Source organism: Mastigoproctus giganteus, chromosome 8 (assembly GCF_048544385.1).
Source record: "Mastigoproctus giganteus isolate SK-2022 chromosome 8, ASM4854438v1, whole genome shotgun sequence".
NCBI classification, from domain to species: domain Eukaryota; kingdom Metazoa; phylum Arthropoda; class Arachnida; order Uropygi; family Thelyphonidae; genus Mastigoproctus; species Mastigoproctus giganteus.
Window position 1 is genome coordinate 181952787 of NC_143582.1, and position 22796 is coordinate 181975582.

A 22796-nucleotide genomic window follows, 5' to 3' on the forward strand; every position below is an offset into this window, starting at 1 on the left:
CTTGCTAAATGTGAACTGACAATCATATCTCTTTGAAAATCCATGAGATTCAGCCCCTGTTGCTAACGAACTGATTTGCGGGCTCGTCGGGTACACGTAAGGCTGTGGGGCTTTATAGCACTTTCCTTCTTGCACACATTGTGACATTCCGATTTGTATATTTATGCATATGGCCAAAACCTCCATGTTCCAAATAAAGTAAGCGGGCAATGAGGTTGATTGGGGATTTCGAAATGTATTGATAGAGCTTCACTTTCAAATTAAATTGCTGTTTTCATAGCAATGCCAAGGGTGAACTATCTCTCAATTTTGTTTGGAGGTGGAGACCGTAGGAGAATGGTTATCGTGCCAGAAACATTGAATTTTGAATATACATGTATAATGCAAAATTACAGCATACAAGAACGTCAGTTTCCGTCACGTTTCGATGATGAACAACTGGCAATTCCACGGTAAATTCCACTTTAATTCGAATCTGCAATTTAATTTTTTGTTTCGTTCAGATTGACTGCTGAAGGTTGTAAGGCCTTATGTGAGTTCTGCATTTTCAAAATCTGACCCGAAAATGGGGAAGACAATCCTGAAATTTTTTTCATGAAAAACACGTATTTTTTAGATTACTTTTTGAAACGGAAAAAAAAAAAAAATAATAGGAAAAATTAATTAAGAATTTCTTTACTTGTGGACATTTTTAATTTCCAGTTTAGGTCTTGTCAAGGTCGTAGTTTAAAGCATCGCTGTGGGGGATAAAGCCTCCCGAGAGCTTATTATAAATGTTTTTCAAGCGTCAACATATGTGTTAACGATAAATGGGGAACGTAAAAAAAAAACTAACGTGGTATACGTAGACCACATATTGCTATCTAATCTATGACCCGGACTACCCTGTATTCTTCGTTGCATATTTTGTCTTTCTAATGGATGAAAAAATCAGTTTTTTTTTTTTTTTTATCCAATGTTTGTGTAGGGGGATATTTCTGCTGGATGAGGGGAAAAAAAAATCTGAGACTTTCCAGTTGCAAACGAAATTCTGTACTGAAGAAATCTAGACATCTGGTCCAAGACCGCCACCGCGTGGGGATCTGACGTTTGATAAGGTACGGTTGTTAGATCACGCGAAGGATGGTGGAAATTCTGGGGAGGAAGTAGCAGAATTTATAGTTTTGTCACTGGTCTGTTCACAAGGCATTTGATATCGCCGAATTATCACATTAGTTTCCTCCAGAAACAAGGAAGACTTATCCGAAGAGGAGTACGTTACTTTTCAGTCTCTCTCTCTCGCGCGCGCGCATGTTGTGTCCGTCCGTCTGTCTGTCCACAAGTAACAGCTCGGCTCCCAGTGGACGATTTTCATGAAATTTTATATTCGGACCTTTTTAAAAATATTTGTCGAACAATCACAAATTTCATCAAAATCGGACAAATAGAAATCCTGCAATTATTATTTATTTTTTCCATACAATTTTACTTACCTAAAAAAGAAATTCATTGCTTAAATGCAGTATTATTAGCTTTAGACTGCCCATCATGCACTCTTCGCGGTATTATTACGACTCGTGAACGTGGTATCGCTTGCGAAAAGATACATATATTAAAAAGAAAAAGAGTAACAGGAGGAGAGTAATAAATATTATACGGTTGTAATTAAACTGATAAGCTTACAGAGCGTAAAGCTATGGACAAATAATCTTAGTAATTAACTGTTAAAGAGATAAGTACAGTATATAGAAGTTCCCGATTTATGTAAGCCCGAGTTTCGTAAATTCGGACTTGCGTAAATTTTTTTTTCACTTTTTTCGACGAACACAAATTTTTGTGTTCGTCATTGTTGATGTGGTTTTTTTTTTTTTTTTTTTTTTTTAGAATGGTAAAATTTAAAATGAAGGGGGGAAAAATCAATAACGACGAACACAGCATGCACAAGTCAAATAAAGAGTAATAAGTTTACGAAGCTTAAAAAATAGTAATGAAGAAAAGATTCTGAAAATTTGTTTTTTACATGACTGAAGATTTCGGTGAAGGGGACACACATTTCACAATAATAACATAAAAACCCACAGAATTCCAGCTATCGGTATTATCACAAATGCAATAAGATTTGAGTTTACTACCCGTTTATAATAGATTGTACTAACAGAAAAGCACACGCTATTATCACCAATAAACCAGAAACTGCAAACTGTCTTTATTGTCAGTTTGCAGTTTCAATGGTAGTGACCATTTCTACAATGGTCACTACCATTGTTTTATGGTAGTGACCTCCAGAAATGTGCTTTAGTAAAACGTCAGCTCGCATGAGGTGATTAGTAGTGTGTTTCTGCCTTAACCCTGTGAAGTTCTTTTCAGAAAATTTCATTTTGACCGTTATCATGGTGCCAACTAAGAGAATAAGTAACAACAGTACTAGTAAATCTACCATGAAAAGGAAAGCGATCAATTTGGATCAGAAAATTAAAATAATAAGGATGTATGAAAATGGGCAAACATTAACAAGTATCCCGCGGAATTTAGATTTGTCATTGTCAACACAATAACAGAATACGAGAACAGTGAAGGGATCAGCACCAATGAAGTCAGCTGTAATAACCAAGGCTAAGAAAGAAATACATATCTGCTTTTACAGTACAATCACGTGCGTTTTTTTTCTTCCTTTTATGTTTTCTTTTCTTATGTGCCATTCCGGCTATTTTACCGCTGTCCCCAGATAGTTTTTAATTGAACTAATTAAAAATATAACTAATTATTTGAAACATACATAACTATTTTTCTTCATTCTTCTGAAGATATGCAGTTTTTGTAATTTTGGCACATTAGGGATATAGTAGAAATATTTTATTAGTCATTCCTGAGTTACAAGAACATAAAACTCTACTTATGCAAGGAGCCCTGGAACATATCTCTTGTGTATGTCAGAGACTTACTGTATTTACTTTTTATTTCTATTAATCACAGAAAAAGAAGAAAAATTTGTTTAATTTATTTCGAAAAAATCAAACGTGCCTAAAATGTAATGAAAATGGGCAAACATTAACTATATACATTAACTAACTTGGTTTATAATGTGATGCAGTAACAGACCTTTTGATTAAATTGATTAAAAATAAAAAGTGCTGCTCCTCCAGTTTGTCATTATATATTAAGATTTTACAATCTTACATAACCTTGATAGTAATTGTTGAAGGGTGTCCCAAAATAAACAAAGTGAATCAATAATTAGAATATGAATAATTAGAATTGTATTTTCAATATCAAGGCCAAAATAGAATTTCATATTATTAATGAAATATTAAAAATTTGATAGGTCAAAAATGGCTTTTGAATTTTTACTCAAATGTCACTAGGCTAAGGAGACTAAGTGAAAAATATGTAACCTAATTAATATAGAATATACTAGTTAAATATAATAAAAAATAATAGTGAAGATAATTTAAAAAGGAGTGATAAGTCTTGTGATAATTTTATGGCATACATACACATAACCATGAGTTCCCTGTTGAAAGTTAGCACATCACCAGTGTTTCTTCTTGAAAACAAAATAAGACAATCATACAGTGGGATTGCAGAGGATTATATAGCAATTGATGACAAACCTACGATCTGATCTCGAGATATGGTCCCACAGCATTTTGCTTACAAGAGACCCTTCTCAAGTGACTTCTAAAATCAAGAGCTATATATTGTATAAAAAAGATAGAAATACATCCTTCTTCACACATGGAAGTGTAGCAATTTTAGTGCACACAAGAGTTCCATCCCGACAGATTTCTCTTCAAAAGTACGATGTATTTTGCAAATGTTCCACAACAGCAAACCTCATTAATTATAAAAGAATAAAGCCAAGGCAAGGCAAACAGCAAAAAGAGAATCAAGGATACACTTTGCCTCTACTATTACAAAAAATATAGATACTAGATCAATTTGGAAAAGAATCAAAACAGTTAAATGGCAAATACCCAGCAACATCCTCACCAGTTTTCAGTTAGAATGGACAGAACGTATCCACCCCCCCCCCCACCCTAGAAATAGCAAATACCTTTGCAGAAGCATTCTATAATGTATTAGCAGTAACAGTGTATGGCAAGTCTTTCCAACATACTAAATTGTTGACAATATACTTGGAACAATATGGCCTTAGTCACCCATGTTCCTAAAACTCTACTGCTACTACTAGTAGACTAAGCACTCTAAAGAAAACGATGAGCAACCAAAGAGATTCATTCATCTTTATTGATTTACTTACTTTTTCTTACTGTACAAAAAAAAAAAAAAAAAAAAAAAAAAAAATCACTATAACCAACATATACAGTACAACATAAACAAAAATTGAGAGAGAGAGAGAGGGAGACAAATTGAGGTTCCTTAGGCAGATTAATGAGAGGGATCGTCATGGTCAGATTCCATTCCCTTGGATTTGAACCAGATAGGTGGGGGTGTTTACACTAACCCAGGAAGTAGAGGGTTTATCTGACTACTCCCTTGAGCAATCGAAAAAGGAATCCACAGTTATTAGTCACTTTACACGTTGCTTCTTCTCACACAGCAACTCGTAGTAGCAACCAAATGCTAGCATAACTTTATGTTGCACTTTAGAGCTTTATTCAAGATTAGGGTCTTCATCAGCTAATAGATTTAGGCCTTCATCTGTAAGATTTCTTTCAATATTCCTTTCACTGTCAGGCTCTGTTCTTAAACCTCTGGGCTTTCACCTGCTGCTGTCTCTCTTGAATGTGATGCTGCTCCAGTGTAAACAGATCTTCATTTGACAATTCTTGATTATGCAAATCTATTATATCATCAACATCAGTTGCCTCCACTTCAGTGAACTCTGTTTTTAGCAAGCTTCATGCATTTGTCTTTAGTTTGTCCATACTTTTCATTGGTGTCTCCATCTTAGGAGTTGCTAAGATCTGGACATAACTTATGCCATGAACTTTGACTACAGTTATGTAGAACTGCGCGCCACGCCTGACATAGCCGAGTGGTCATGAGCGAGAGTGCATAGCATGCGTTCCTTGAGTGGACCGGGGTTCAAGCCTGTGACTACTAAATACGATAAATATTTGTATTGATGATTTATTGTAAACTCTACTGACTTGGTTGTCGTGCCGGAGTATAAACAGAAAATTTATTTATTTATCAGTGAATTTAAAACATCTTTTGTATTGAAGGCTTGCCAATATTGCTGCACGCTCATCTGTTCACGGTCAGTCTTGTCAATTAGGTCAGCCAAAGTACGCTTTAAATACTGAGCCTTAAAAGATTTAATCACATGTTGGTCCATAGGCTAGAGTATTGAGGTTGTATTTGCCGGGAAAAAAGCAATCTTGATATTTTGGAAGAGACATCAATAATACTGGGTGGACGGCTTATGGATTATCAAGAATAAGTAAGATATTAAATGGAATTTCTTCTGCCTTGCAATTCACTTCCAATTCTGGTCATAAGTGACATCCAAGATAACTTCTGAAACAGCAATCATCCACCCTTCAGGTTTGAGTACCATTGCACGGGTACGAGGGTTTTGATAGTAGTAAATGCACACAGGTTTCAGTTTATGACCCCGCCCTCCATATTAGCACCAAACAGAAGTGCTAGCAGATCTTTCTCCACCTTAAAGCCAGGCGCAGTCTTTTCAGCAATGGAAATATAAGTGCAATCAGGCATTTATTCCCCCCCCATATAAATCTGTTTTGTCAAGGTTGAATATCTGTTTTGGTATATAATCCCCTCTTGTGGTGCTTTCTGCAAATATGGTTGCCAAAATAAAATTTTCTTACTTATTTACCAAACTTACTAAATTAACAAATTCTCATTAATAATATATAAAATATCCATGCATACTCAGAAATATAAAATGTCAGCTCATAACTTGATAAAATTAACATCTAGTGAGTATGGGCTTGGCATACTCAGAGTCCTGAGCTGGATATCATCATTCTTCTCTCTCTCTCTCTCTCTCTCTCTCTCTCTCTCTCTCTCTCTCTCTCTGCGCCTCCGTGGACAGGAGTAGCAGTGCGTAGCACACGCTTTTTGATTAGACTGGGGTTCGAGCACATGACCACCAAATACAGAGAATGCAGAAAGGTCAAGGAATGACCACCGCATATCCCCGGATCAATATGGCCTTAGTTGCTAATGATCCTAAAAACCAAATAACAATAACTCTCTCTCTCAGAAATGTTCTTTGCTGGTGCAGCATAAGCCTCAGGTTTCCTTGCACTATATGGCTAATAATGATAATAATTTAATTTATTAATGTACTGTATTTAAATTTTTTAATGATTCTGTTTCTAATGCATTTTTAAAATTTTCAGTGTTTCGAATTATAGCTGTTTTTATTACCAAGGAAAAGGGAGAGGAGATTGCCACCTTAATAGACAATAATACCCGCATAATGATGTATATTTCCGTTGGAACACACAATTCATTTCGATATGCCAATATAAATCGAACGTCTGTGCTGTTTGTATCCATATCCTTCATTATTTTGATGATTATTTCTTTAGCCTGGCTTGTCTTCTACTATGTTCAAAGATTCCGTTATATTCATGCTAAAGATCTTTTAGCAGTAAGTATTTTTATAAATGTTCCATATTTATTCTGTAATTTTTTTTTTTTTAGTAAAGAAGATAATTTTTAAAATACTTGTCATACAAGTAAAACAAACCATTAATAATCTAGTTTATTACAGATGCAAAGCACTAATTTAAAACATCTAAGGGGAAAAAAAAGATAAGGCATAATCACATGTCTATAATGATTAGTGAACAGGTTAACCAGAACAAGTGGCCCCTTCATGATATTTCAATTATGTGTGCTTTAGTTTTAAATAGTAGTCTAGAGCATATTAGCTTCAAGTTTAACAATGTTATAAACTAATAGATTACAGTACTTGCATAACTTAAAATAACAAAGGAAAACAAAAGTTTACATCAGAGAAAAAACAAGTCATTATGTAGAGCATTATTCTCCCTTATTGTGAACTTATAACTATGAACTGCATTGCACTATACTCTGCTTTGACCTAAGTTGACACTACTGGAAAAGGTACAGTGTCTCCTCACACAAAAAATAATATAATATATTAATCTGCCCACTCTCATCTGTAGCCTATCACAATCTGTTTCTCCCCCCACCCACTATAACAAAAATATAAATTTAAAAATGTATAAATACACGTCAAGTCAGAATTATGGATACAAATTTTAACAATCCATAATTTGTGAATTCTGATAATAAATCTAAATACTTTTTTTTATTACTATTTAACAGCTGAATTATGTGTTTGGCTTCTATTTAAAGGAGAAAAACTCATTTAAGATGTTTAAAATGTCCTCAGGCACACATGTATAAATAACATATATTTTCAACACTGCACAAGTCAGCTGAAATTTTGCATGTTTGTTTCTTATTGTATTACCATCCACAGCTCCTCCAGTGTTGATGGTAATACAGCAGGATTTTGAGCATACGCCTCATCTTTCAGTTATCCCCATGCAAAAATAAGGACTTGGGTTTGAAGACCTTGGAGGGTATTTAAATGTACTCCCTGTGCGACCTCTCCATTGTTCATGAAATTCCCTGTCCAGATAGCTAAAGGCAGCAGTATGAAAATGTGGAGTGCCACCCTGTTGAAAAAGCACTATCGTATCTGATATTAGGTACTATATAATTCCTTAATTTCAAGATAGAGGCACAACTCCCCAGGAATAGTGCCATTGAACCTGTAAGGTCCAATAATCCTGAAAAAGGAGATTCCCATCTATGCAGTTATTCCTAGTAACATTTTTCTGCAAGGTGAGGTGAATTTTTACTGGCCCATTAAACACAGTTGTGATAATTGAAATGTCCCTTTAGTTTGAACATGACTTTGTCTAACCATACAATTGCATCCTCAAAAGCACTGATTTCACCAGTTTTATGACAGTACCACTCACAAACTTGTGTTTATCAATCTTTATCATCTTACTGCATTGCTTGCAGTAATCAAGGTCCAACAGGCTTTGAATTTATGTCCATTAACCCAACGATAATGGCAAGTAACCTAACAGGTGATCCTCAAAAATAACATGCCCATATTAACCATAAATCAATGATTAAAAATCTGAAATTTTTTTTCTGCCTTCCTAAATAGAGTCAAAACTTTTATTACAATACTTCCTGAAATGATTTTTTTATGATTTTCATAGAGAAATTGTATGTTAAAACCTGTCAAATTACCTACAACCATCTTTGCAATTACCATTTTTCTCCCCTCACCAATCTTGTTGTTTGTTTGTTTGTTATTTGAATTTTAGGAGCATTAGCAACTAAGGCCATATTGCTCCGGGATATGCGGTGGTCATTCCCTGACCTTTCCGCATCCTCCGTATTTGGTAATGACGGGCTCGAACCCCGGTCTAATCAAGAAGCGTGTGCTACGCACTGCTGCTCCTTCCTACCTGGCTACAGAGGTGCCCCCAATCTTATTGCTCCTACACCTGTTTCAACATCCTAATATAGACCTATATTCAAGATGTGGCCTAACCATTGCCTTATATAAAGGTATAATCACTTCCCTATCCCTTCTGGCAAAATTCCTGTATATCACTGACAAAACCCCATGAGCTGTCCTTGCAGCCTGTCTGCACTGCTCAACAAACTTCGTATCTGATTGCATTATTACCACTAGGTCTTTTTCAGTCTCCACTGTTCTATGGCACCACACAGTTGGTACATTAATCTGGGATTGCTACTTTCCATATGAACTACCCTGCACAATTGTTAATATTAAACTTCACTAGGCCTTCTCAGCCCATCTGCCCTATTTGTCTAGATCTTGGTGCATTAGTGTACCCTGATTACTCTCATTTAATTTCTCTGCCTTCATATCTGCATACTCAGACATTTAAGCCTGATATGCCTCATCAATATCATTAATAAATATAGAAAACAACAGTAGGCCCAACACTGAACCCTGGGGGACTCTGCTAATAACATTAGTCCAAGAATAGCAGTACCCATTGATAACCACTCTCTGCCTTCTCCCACTCAACCATCCCTTTATGAGAGAGAGAGAGAGAGAGAGAGAGAGAGAGAGAGAGGAGAGAGAGAGAGATCACCACACCATTCAGCAGCATGTTATTTGCCTTTCATAATAAACAATAACCACTTTATTCTCAAATACCATGGTATTGTTGAAATCTCCCTTTATGCATTTGATTTGCCCTTTTCTTATCACTCTAACATGTTACATTGAAAGAAAACTCCAAATTTCATTGAATAAGTACTGGCTGAATGTAATGGTCATAGCCTGTCTTGTGCATAATCTGTGATTATGCACATAAAAAGCATTCTTTACATCTAAACCCTTAACTATTACATACTGATAGCAGTTACACCTTGGGAGTAACACTTAACAAAAGAATAATCTTTATAAATCACATATCCCAAATGTAATGTAATAAGTTGTGTTCTGGATCATCTTATCAGATTCCTCCTCCTCCCCATCACAAATTTTATTTCTTCACAGTAATGTTTTATAAGCCTATTGTTTAGAATAAGATTATAATTAGATCAAAATCATTATAATTAGATCAAATCATCATTTCAACATGTATTAAACACAGTAATGACAGATTGTATAAAAATAATAGCTAACTTTCAGCAAGAATGATAAAACACTTAGAATCATCAGAGTGCTTAAATCTCATGAGTTACATAAAGTTTGCAACAGGAAGATAAAACAGTATGCTGAAACTTGATATGACCAGATATGGATACATCTGTAGATGCACAGCTGATTTTTCACATAACTGCATAAAACTATCCTGTGGAAGGGCTTTTTTTTTTTAATAATGAAGGTGCATACAAACATGCAGTTCTAAAAATATTTAGGCGATTCCAAATGTTTTTATTTGGCTACATATGGTATACTTAATGCATTTCTAAAAATGCTTAGTAATAAGATGCTTATTTCAAAAAATATTCTTGAGAATAAAAAATCACTCTTACACAAAAATACATATTTCATACTCTTGTTTATGTAAATGCATGTTTCGTATTGAATATTATAATATAATACCTAATACCTTTTTTACACACCTTTGCTTTCAAAAACTAAATATACTAGTCTTATTAGAGTTCCTTCAGCCATGACTTAAGATGTAAATAGATTCTGCTAGAAAGAGGGCACTAAAATAGCAAAATTTTATCCAGCATAATGCTCTCAGAATTACTCTGGCATTTAAAATGTCTCCAGTGTTGTAGGATTAAATGAAATTGCTGTTACTTGCCTGCAATGCCAAAATACAGCCTTTCTATTATTTGGAAAAGCTTTTTGAGCCCAAAGAGGAAAATGTACTACAAAAACAAGTTCAAAGTGAATAGACCATTTATTCAAATTATTTTATTTGACACAAAGCTGGAATCTTACCAAAATTGAGCAAGAGATGAATAATGTTTACATTCCATGAGCTTCAACTTGCTCAATCTCTGATGTTTATTTTTGTCAATAGAAGAAGAAATGATTAGCAGGTTTCATTGTTCAATAACATTACATTACAAGTAGCACATTTTCAGATATATGCAGAGTTCACAAATTTACGTGACAGTTCAAAATCGGACATGGAAATTGTTGCATCAGTCTTATCTGAATACTACTGGCTCAATCTCAAACTAGCACTTGAAAATTTAGACCTTATTTCTACTTCAAAACATGTAATTTTTACAGATCCCTTAAGTTCTGATGCTACAGTGAACAGTGGTTCCTCTAATAAGCATCCTATCCTGAATCAAATCTGATTTCAGTTGTAGTAAATTCAAAACTAGCAAAATTGACTTTTTATGGATCCCAGTACATTCTGGGATACTAGAGAACTAATATACTAATCTGGTGCCTGTCTAGACGTAACAGAGGTCCCGACTTGTGCCAGTTGAACACGCCCCAGACCATTATGATGATGTTACCAACGCAAATTCTAAGTGGGAAGCATTCAAGGAATTAATCGTGGAAGCTACTAGACGTTTCATGCCTATTAAGAAATATTGTTCAAGGTTCAGGCCTAAATGGTTGTCAAATGAACTAATGAGACTCGTGGCAGAGCAGAAAAATGCATGGGATGCATATAAATTATCAGGCGACACAGAAGCCTATGGCAGATATAAGCTAGTCTGTAATAAAGTCACAAAGGAGATTAGGCAAGCGAAGGCAGATTATGAGAAATCTTTGGCAAAGGATGCTAGGAAACACAGCAAGGATTTCTTTACTTATAATATAAACTCTAAAAGAAAGGGGATGAATCAGATTGGTCCACTTGATATCAGTGGTTCGACTGTTGATGATCCTGCTCAGATAGCAAACAAACTGAATGCGCATTTTGCATCTACATTCACACATGAGGAGTTATTAAGGAAGGAAAATGCCATAAGGTTATCAAATTGTAGCAGGGTGCTTAATGATTTTTTAATAACTGAGAGCAAAGTGGAGGAGAAGTTGTTGAAATTAGACATAAGAAAGGCACCTGGGGTGGATGGGATCTATCCAAAGATATTAAATGAGGCAGCAAATGAACTAAGCAAATCCTTAGCCATAATTATGAGAGCATCCTTGGACTCAGGGGAGGTCCCCATGGACTGGAGATGTGCAAATGTATCCCCAATTCACAAAGGGGGATCTAAGGGTGACACAAGTAATTACAGACCAGTTAGTTTAACTTCTGTTCTGAGTAAAATAATGGAGTCACTGGTTAAAGATGCATTGCAGGATTATCTAGACAAGACTGCAGCAATAATTCAGACACAGCATGGGTTTGTTAAGGGCAAGTCTTGTCTGACAAATTTGATTGAATACTATGATGTGGTTACAAAGGAACTGGATGCAAAAAATAATTTTGATATATACTTGGATTTCAGGAAAGCATTTGACACTGTTGAACATGGAAGACTGCTATACAAATTGGAGCAGAATGGTATTAAGGGTAAGTTGCTACAATGGATAAAAGGGTGGTTGAGTGGGAGAAGACAGAGGGTGGTAATCAGTGGGCACTGCTCTTCGTGGAGTTCCACAGTGTTCAGTGTTGGGCCCACTGTTGTTTTGTATATTTATCAATGATATTGATGAAGGTATATCAGGCTTAGTGTCAAAGTTTGCAGAGGATACAAAGGTTGGCAGGGTTGTTAATGGCAGTGTGCAACACTGTGTAGAAAATTTGGCCAGATGGGCCGAGAAGTGGTAACTGAAGTTTAACATCGACAAATGCAAAGTACTGTATATGGATAGAAGTAACCCCAGAGGAATGTACCAACTGTGTGGTACTATACTTAGGGTGGCAGAAAATGAAAAAGACCTGGGGTTATGTCAATGATATACAGGAATTTTGCTAGCAGGGAAAAGGAGGTGATTATACCTTTGTATAAGGCAATGGTCAGGTCATGCCTTGAGTACTGTGTACAGGTCTGAAGGCCTCATTTTAGGAAGGATGTAAATTTACTTGAGAGTGTATAGAGAAGGGCAACAAGATTGGCGAAGGGAATGAAGGAATCCTCTTACCAAGAGAGGCTTAAGTTCTGCAAATTACAGCGGCTGGAGACTAGGCACCTGCGAGGTGATCTGATTGAGGTTTAAAAGGCCTTGAATGGGTTGAGAAAGCTGAATGCTGATGAGATTCTTACTCTTGCTCAGATTAAGAACTCGAGGGGGCACAGATTCAAATTGAAGAAAGATAGTTGTAAAATAGATGTGCGGAAATTTGCCTTTAGCCAGCGTGTGTTTAATTGCTAGAACAAACTTCCATCTGTCGTTGTGGAAGTGGATAGCTGAAATATATGCAAGGAGGAACTGGACAAACATCTAGAGGGAATGGTTGTGCGAATTTTTTTTTTTTTTTTTTTTGGCTGATGCTACATAAGCTCATACACTTGCTTTCTTGCATTACATGCATCTATTACTATTACTGATTGTCCATGTGCCCGAACAGTTCCTTGTTGACATGATGGGTGCATAGCTTTGTGCTGTTTCCGCCAAATACACACCCTCCCATCCGCTCAAAATAACTGGGACTAGGATCTCCAATCATCCAAGGTCCAGTGCCGATGTTCTTTTGCCCAGTTGAGGCGTAGAGTCCTGTGTCGTGGTCTTAGCAATGGGACTCTAGAGGGTCAGTAGCTCCCATAACCTATTGCAGCTAATGGTCACCTGATGGAGACATTTCGGCAGTGATTTTTGCCACTGTCGCTTTGGTTGGCTGAAACAATGTGGGACAGACATTGATGGCCATGTTCATCCACCACCTTTCTCTTTCCACAGTGCTGTCCATGATGAGATGTTATCCTGGAAATGGCGAATTCCTGATACACTCTTGATACTGTCAAATATGGATAGTGCAATTTCTGTACCACCTCCGCGATAGAGTGACCCATGCATTGTACACCCACTGTCATCCCACTTTCAAAGTCTGATAACTCATGACATTTATCCGTACTGACATCAAATTACCGTCTATGTGAATGCAGTGAGACAGTGTACCTATATACCTGCCAAGCAGTGGGTTCATCCACTAGTTAGAGGGGGTGACAGTGTCGCATTGCCCAGGAACCAGGTATCCCATGAATTCTGTTCTTTCAGTGTATAACTTGAAATTCTAATAGCACTGTTCTTGGGTATAAGGAAACTTGTTTTTATGACATTATTATTGAAATAAAATGTAACAACCGAAGTTTTTCAGGTATTCAGGTTTGTTAACAACAGAAGTTTTCAGGATAAGGAGACACTTAAAGCCGCATTTTGAATTTAAAGTTTAGGTTTCTTGAATTATACTTTCAAGGTACAAAACCCGCTGCTTAGTACTCCCAGTTATTAAGTCCTTTTTTAAGGTTGTGCATTGGGTTCACTGTGGAACCTTTCTTTGGGCCAATGCAGGACTAGAGATGGTTTTAGTGGTAGTTTTACAGAGTAGTGTTGTCTTGAAATATGCACTGCATCTGTAATGCTTGTGCAATATATGTTTATAGTTATTCATTTTGTGCTGATGCAGATCACAAGACAACGGTCTCTTAATGTTGCTGTTGAAAGAATCTCCTGGACTGAAGACAGGGTCTTGAAACATAGCCTTAAAAAAATTTTTAATCAGTTACTAAAACTTTTAGGTACTGAGCAAAATGCTTCAGTATTTTTCAGCATAATTCAATACACCCAAAATTTAAATTGAACATATGGGTTAATCGTGTCTTCATTCTGAAAATTTTTGTTGTCAATCTTTTTTAAAAAGAGTTAACTTCAGATGGCTGCAATTCTTTTAGTAAATAAATATTTTCAGACATTTTTTTACTGGTGACACTCATTAAGTACCTTTTTTGCCTTTTAAAAGATATTTGCTGAAGTAGTTTCTTTTATATCACAGCCCATTTCCATTGTCCATGATAAGAATATAGAAGAATCATATAAACTGAAACTACTGAAGTGAGTCTGTAATATACAGCTGTATATTTAAATGTTAAATCATCTTCAATTCTAAATAAATCCCATTAATGGAAAGCCAGTGTAGTGTTGAATATCTCATAACTTTGCATTGATTAATAACAGATTAGAGTTTGTGCATGTATGTACTGGTGACACTCAGTAAGTACCTTTTTGCCTTTTAAAAGATATTTGCTGAAGCAGTTTCTTTTATATCACAGCCCATTTCCATTGTCCATGATAAGAATATAGAAGAATTGTATAAACTGAAACTTCTTGTTTTGAGCGGTGGTAGTTCCTCTTTATATTCTTACATACAATTAATTAAAAATAAGAATTCTATGAAAATTAGAACTAACTTTTCCATTGATTTAAAATGTCACTTTAATTATGATAAACTTTGATATTAATAATCTTCTGCATTAAATACATATTGTGAATTGCCTTTTATTTTCAGAAAAGGTTATGCAGTGCTGCAAAGAAAGCCTTGGACAAAATTCCTGTCAAAACATTAAAGTCTTCAGATTTTGTAAGTATATTCCAAATTATAATATTGTATTATTAAGGTATGTTTTCTCCAAACAAAATTTATAATATAAAGCAAAAGGGATCTGAAGCTGTGTAACCAGGACGACTTTTCACATCTCTTAAAATAAACTTCTGGAAAGCCAGTTAGGTTCTTTGTCTTATGTTCACTCCTCACCTTATGCCAATGTAACTTGTAAGTAGTCAGTCAGCCAGCTATATGGCTGCTGGATGAATGAGGATGGACTTCCAATATGGAACTAAGCCAACCAAATTAGATAAATTATAAACTAAAACCTCTTGTAGAGCAAAACAGTCAAAACACACTGAGCAGGTCTAAGTTTACTAACAGTGAGGTCATTTTCCTGGTCATTGTAAATGGTCAAAAATACAGCAATGAACTTTTCTAGTTACATGGAGCAAGCTGGTCAAAATGCTGAAGCTTATGCTATTACTATTGATGTCACGCAGCTTACTACCTATCATATTACTTAACAATCCTGATCACACACACACACACACACACACACACACACACACACACACACACACAACACTCTTGATCTTTTTCTCACTAGCATACAATCATTTAAGATGCACAGTCTCTCTTTCTCTCCTTCTGCCATTCGTAGCCTTGTGTTGTTTGGCCTTACAGGAATAAGAAAATTATATGACCTGCACAACTTCTATTTTTCTTTTCCTTCATTGGATTACTGTTTTAAATGATAAGTCTGCAACAATTTTAAAAGAGTTAGTTATTAATAAATCTGAACTTGATTTTGAACAGACCAAGAGTAGAAAACTTAATTTTTGTCCAAGTAGTAGTTGAGCATTGTGATCCCCGGCTAATGGATGTAACTTCTGTCCATCAGTATTCACACCTCTGTTACATGATAGTTGTATTGCATCCTTTGCTAAAAATAAAGTCTACTTCCTAGCATCGTATTTTTCTTTTAACTCTTGTATTGTCAATCAGGTAAGCCACTTCCTGCATACCCAATACACTCCACTCATTATCTTCTGACAGAAGTATGTTAGAAGTCTAAACAATCTTGATGGCATTACTACACTTATTCTCAAAATGTGTGTTCCTGTTCTGTGTTGTAATTTTACACATTCTTATTCCACTGGTGTTTTTCTTTCTGCTTGTAAATGTGCACATGCATGCCCAGCCAGTTCTTCAAAAGTGAAGATAAAAACCCTCCCATCTGATTATTGCCCAATTGCACTTGCCTCTACTCTTTGCAGAGTAATTGGGAAATCCATCAATTGCCAGCTCTTAAATTGTCCCAAAAGCTTCCATCTATCTCATCAGTGTTCATCAGTATGAATTCCAAAGTGTGGCAATAAAAAAAAAATAAATAGATAAAAAAAATAAAAAAAAAATAGAGCTCAAAGTTAGTTTTATTTTTATTCAAATTAATCACCACCTAACCAAATGCACTTATTACACCATTCTAGAATTTCTGAAAAGAGTTGGTGAAAGGCATCAAAGAGATGATGTTCAATTTGGCAGTTATGTTTCTTCTTTATGCCCGTAACATCCTGAAATCTCTTTCCTTGTAGGCAGTTTTCACTTTGGGAAAGAGGGAGAAGTCTGCTGGTGCTAGATCAGGAGAGTGGAGTGAATGGTTGATCTGTACGATGCCACATTACATCGGAATTGTCTTTAACAAGTGTGAAATGAGCAGGGGTATTGTCATGCAACAAGAACCAGCGGCCTTGCTCTCGAAATTGCAGCCTCACCCTGGAAATGCACTTCAATAGTCTTTGAAGCACCTGTACATAGAACATAGTATTGACTCTCTTCCCTTCAGGTACAGATTCCTTGTGAATCACAGTTTGTAGAAAAATGATCAGCATCATCTTGATCCTGGACTTCTGTGAACAAAGCTTTTTTGCCTTGGTGATAATTTTCAAATCCACTGCTTGCTCTGATGCTTCATCTCTGGACCATACTTAAACACCCAAAATTCATCTCCAGTGACGATACAGTTGAGGAAATTAAGATCATTTTGACAAGTCTAGATGAAATCTTTATATGGTGATCCTCTTTGTTGCACTACTCACCCATGAGGCTTGAGGCACAAATTTTGCAGGTCTTCCTTTTCCCTAAATCTTCATGCAGAACTTGATTAATCTTCTCCTTATTCATACCTCATTCATCAGCAATCATTCTGAAGGTCAAACAATGATCTCTTTCCACAATTTCCCAAGCTTTTGCAAATCTGTCCTCATTTAAAGAAGTTGGCAGATACCCACTTCTTGAGTCATCATGAACATCCTCACATCTATCTTTTTATTGGTTATGTCATTCATACACGTCGGCCTCAATGACTTAATGTTTCATCACCATAAGTAGTAACATTTCATATGATTCTGTTGACGATTTTTCCAGTTGAAAGCAAAATCTGATATTTGTCCATTGCAAAATCATGACACAGAACGTGAATGCTACTAATGACACTGGTTTTACTTGCAACATATCAGTCTACTGTATTGTCTCTGTACCACCTTCTGTTTTAGGAAGTTTGAACTACAACATACTACTTCTGCTTATTTTAAAACTCACTTAACATGAACACAACAGTATCAGTCCAGGAACTTTAGTGTGTGTGCCCCCGCTGATGATATATTGGCTTGTGTTGCTCATCTTTAGACAAATTCGATGGAAAAGTTTGCAATTTCAATGGCTTTTCATCATGTTTGGCCTAAAGGTCTTCTAAACAAGCTTCCCTGTTATAGACTGCTGACTGTTTTTTGCAATTGGGTAACCAGTTCTCTCTTTCTGACCACTCACTGCAAGGGATATTAAATGGCTCTCTGTCTTCCCACTTATCTACTAATACTGCTGTTCCCCCAAGATTTATTTCTTCCTCCCAATTATTTCCTCTTGTATATTAATGACCTTCTACTGACTGAAAATCCTAGGCATAGTTTTGATGATGATAGCACCCTTTGTTCACCTTCCAGTGTGAACATAGTTCAAAAGTTGTCCTACACAAACTGCTTCAACTTTTTGAATATATACCTGCAACTCCTTAATGCCAAACTCCAGATAATTCTTCAGTGGGGCAAAGAATAGTTAGTTAACTTCAATCCTTATAATTTAGTTCTGTCTTCTTTCTCTCCAAAAAGAGTTACTGTGCTCATCTTCAATGATTCTCAGGTTTCCAGAAAAGATCACATATCTCTACCAGGGATTGCCCTGACTTGTAATTGCTCTTGTGCATAAGCATATCACAAATATTGCTCATGCTTCTAGACTCTGTTCAAAAGTGTGCAGTCAGGTTAATTAATGACCAGTCTCTTACAAAGTCTGCCCACTCTTTTTCAGTTGTTCACCCTCTGTCTTTCTTTTCTATAGATTCAACCATGGGCACTGTTCCTCTGAAATTGCATATATAATTCCTACACTCTTCCTTACTACAAATTTCAGGTTCCTTATGTATCAGTGAGTCCTCTTTATTTGTGCATATCCTGACATGCAATGTCCACATCACTTCGCCATAATCTTAAACATGTTTTCTTCTAAGTTTAGGCATTCACATCTTCAAAATTTTTTTTTTTTTCACTATAATTGGACTGTTCTTTGTGAATAATAGAGGAAGAAGCATGTGAAGCTTCATTTGTTCATTCATCATTCAAGGCAACAAATCCAGTATGTTTAAAGCAGTTGAAAATTAGTTTTTGTCAGCCCTCATCCTATGTTTAACACAAATATATCACCTGCAGGACGTTAGCATTAGTAGAGGCATTAGATGCAAGAAAGCAAGCTTATGCAGCATCAGCCAAAAAAAAAAAATAAAAATAAATAAATAAAAAATAACCACTTCCACTTCACCCCTCTGTTCGTTCGAAATACCTGTCCAGTTGAGCCATAAACTTATTTAGGCTATCAACTTCCACGACAAGGGATGGAAGTCTGTTCCACCTACAAACCACCCGCTGGCTAAAGGCAAATTTCCTCACGTCTATCCTACATCTGTCCTTCCTCAATTTGAACTTATGCCCTCTCAGGTGATTATTCTGAGCAAGAGGAAGAATACCATCAGCATTGAGCATGCTCAAACCATTCAAGGCTTTATACACCTCTATCAGATCACCTCGCTGGTGCCTAGTCTCCAGACACTGTAATTTGCAAAACTTAAGCCTTTCTTCGTAAGAGCACCCCTTTGTTCCATTCACTAATCTTGTTGCCCTTCTCTGTACTCGTTCCAGCATCTCTACATCCTTCTTGAAATGAGGCCTCCAGACCTGTATACAGTACTCTAGGTGTGGCCTGACCATTGCCTTATACAAGGGAATAATCACCTCCTTATCCCTGCTAGAAAAATTCCTATATATCATCGACAATACACCATGAGCTACTCTTGCAGCCCGTCTGCACTGCTCAGAAAACTTCATATCTGCCTGCACAACCACCCCCAGGTCCCTTTCATTCTCTACCACTGTCAGTGTAGTACCACAGAGTTTGATACATTGCTCTGGGGTTGCTGTTTCCCATATGTAGTACTTTACATTTGTCAATGTTAAACTTCATTTGCCACCTCTCAGCCCATCTGCTCAACCTTTCCAGGTCCTGTTGCTGTAGCATAGTGTCAGTAGTGTCCTTGACAACCCTGCCAACCTTTGTATCGTCTGCAAACTTGGACATTAACCTTGATATACCATTATCAATGTCATTTATAAATACAGAAAACAATAACGGACCCAATACTGAACCCTGAGGGACATCAATACTGAACTATGATTTGAGCACAATTTTATTTAGTAGCATTCTTTGACAGTTTTTCTCGAAGTACTGGATTTCAGTATTACTCAACTGCACTTGTCATATTAGGTGGCAGGTACTCAAAAGTGATTGCACATGGGTCATTCACTTGGCAATGAGGGTTCAGTTATCCACAAACTGCAAGATTTTTTTTTATTCTCCCCACTTGTATTGCAATGTCTCCAAACCTTTAAAGCATTGGGGCTTCTGGGCTTTCCCAATGATTAAGAGAGGAACCTTCTCTGTGCCAGACATGTTTACCATTAGGAGAATGATAATTCATTATTCTGCATTTTCTCCAATTCTAACTTAAGAAGTCCAGTTTTGTCAGTATTGAAAATGTCTTTCTGGTCTTATGTCAACAAAACTTTTTTTTAACAATTCTCCTTCCATTCCTTCATAACATCAGTGTTGGTGGCTGCATTTTTGCTGCACACGTTTTTCTGAAAGACAGCCCATGATGAGTCTTAAATTTTGAAACTATCTATCAGAAGACAACTTTTTGATATTCATCCAACATCCAAATGGTTATCCTTGTTTTTAAAAGATTTTTGTTTATGGGAAAGTTTTTCTGCATGCATTGTCAGCCATTTAGTCATTCCAAGAGTACCTTTTCAAATTTGGATAAGTAGATTTCTCTACATTTTCAATTTTTTTTTTTTTTTTTTTTTAATCTTTCAAAATGATGGAACAGTGTACTCTTAGGAATGCTGAACTGTTTAGCAATGTTGGTGTCTTTTTATAATGCATTCCATTTATCTACAGGTTTATAAAATCTTAATTTTGTTTGCAATTGGCAAAGCTACCGTTTTATAGCTACCATACTGAGTCTATACATATACATTCTTTATAATGAAATGAACTTATAGCTGAAGTGATTTCTCACAGCTTGCAAGCTCATCATTAGCTTCAATAAATCAGCATTCTTTCATTTTGAAATGTAAATAGTATAAATAAAAGTAGTAAAAAATGAGATACAGTTGAAATTCTGTCTTTCAAGGTTGTAATAAATTTTAGTTGAAATTTTCTTTTTAGTTGAAACTTAATCTATTACATTCATTGAAAGACGAAAGAACTCTCGTCTTTCAATGAATGTAATAGATTAAGTTTATGGGAAATTGGCTAGGACTTACCATTGCTGCTATAAAGTGGAACATTAAGAATAGGGTTGCTATAAAGAGGTGTGTGTGTGTGTGTGTGTGTGTGTGTTACATACCACAGTATGACAATACGGAGGGATTTCACAAAAGTAAAATATACAAAGCATCTCACAAATTATAATCAAGGTAAGCCAGTAATATAATGGCCATATATGATATCTAGTTTAAAATGCCATCAGTCCAGGTCTATATAGACCTGGATTGAGAAAGAAGATATCTTTCCTTAATCTTAGTTAAGATAGAGTACAACTGACTGAGGTTTAACTTGTAATTACTGCACTGACACACTCCACTCACAGTGGGGAAATCATGTTTACTTTTTTTTTTTTTTCTTTTTTTTTTACAAAAACTTTAAAGACGAAAGGTATTAGAACTTATAGTACTTAATGCTGTGCATGGGCTGAAGGTGGAGAGGACAAAAAACTTGTTGACATTAGACTTGAATTTCTGTAGATTATCATTTTCATGATATACATGTGAAGATTGTTCCAAAAAACAGAAGTTGAAGGGATAAATGAGAAATAAGAGAAGTTGGTTCTGTGAGTTGAACAGTAAATGTATGCTGACTGGTTATGGCACATGTTTCGATTAGTTTAGAATAGAGAGGGGGAATTATAGATTCCAATTCAGAAGAACAGTGCCAATGCCAATAACAGAATGTCTATGAGAAAGTGGAAATACTCTGTAATAGATGGATCATTAATACCTGACTGTCCTCTTTTGAACGGAGTCTAGAAGCTCGAGAGAGGTTTGGGTGGATTTGAGATTTATACAGGGTGAGAAGTTGTTTAGAAGAAAGTAACATTGAGAGTAAAAGAGAAAATCTAGTTTTTTAGATACAGAGGAAGCAATATTTATTGATGTGCTTATGCCAAGAAAGATTAGAAGTCAAGGTAATTTCTAATACAGATCAGAGTGTCGTCGAAGATGAGCATAGGTGTGGTAGACTGCTTTTTGTAATGAGATATAAGGACTGAGTTTTAGGAGTGAAATGATTAACTAGGCATTTTAGTTGCAATAGAGAAATTTCAAATTTTCATACTTTGAAAACTTGGGTGTCATTTTTAATTTAAAATTTAGCCATTTGAAGATCACATATTTCCAATTGCAAGGATGAGTTGTAGTGATCTTGAAAGAGAGGACTGAATCAGACCCTTAGCTAATTAAACATAGAAATAATATGAGATACTTAATGATAATGTTGCAATTGGTAATGAGCATTGTATCCAATATAATGAACCAAAAAGCATTCAAAATGGATAAATGTATTTGCAAATTCAATTTAAAAAAAAAAAAAACAATAGCACTAGTTTACCCAAAAATTTAATATTGATTGAAGGAAGAAGATCGATATTATCAGTGTGAACATATAAACATGAACTACTAGAGCTAATATGAAAAACAAAAATTTAGACTTTAACAGGTTGACCCTCAAACCAAAATGATTGATAAGCTTAAAAAAATCCCCATGAAAAGTCAGTTGAGAATTGTGTGAATGAAGCTGAAACAGAAGTGAATAAAAACAATATATCATTAGCACAAGTCAAGAAGTTTAGCTTGGACCAAAGAAAGAGCAATAAAATATGAAAGAAAGAAAGAAAATATATCACTGATAAAAGTAACAAAGAAAATGCACAATCCTAAGAAAGATGGAGACTAGTATATTAAATGACTATTACAGATGTGTATGTGTGAAAATACCAATCTTGTTGCATAATAAAAAAAAAAAAAAAAATGAAGCAATTTAAGCAGGAAATCATGCTTAAAAAAATTAACAGAGACTTGATGGCCACCATAGTGAGCACAGCTGCAATATTGAGAAATGCAAATTTTCCCTTGAATTCGAAACAGAATAAACTTCAGATATTAGATTGATAATGTGCAATAGAAAACAGTGTGTTAG

The 22796-nt window shown here is 35.6% G+C and overlaps 1 protein-coding gene across 1 annotated transcript in view; it reads left to right on the plus strand.

Moving 5' to 3' along the window:
- Nucleotides 1-22796, plus strand: part of LOC150082048 (RING finger protein 150-like) — a 132451-nt gene that overhangs the window by 72657 nt on the left and 36998 nt on the right. The window contains exons 2-3 of the mRNA XM_090379938.1: nt 6315-6568; nt 14892-14963. Of these exons, the coding sequence (XP_090236064.1) occupies nt 6315-6568; nt 14892-14963 (326 nt within the window). The remainder of the gene's footprint in view (nt 1-6314; nt 6569-14891; nt 14964-22796) is intronic.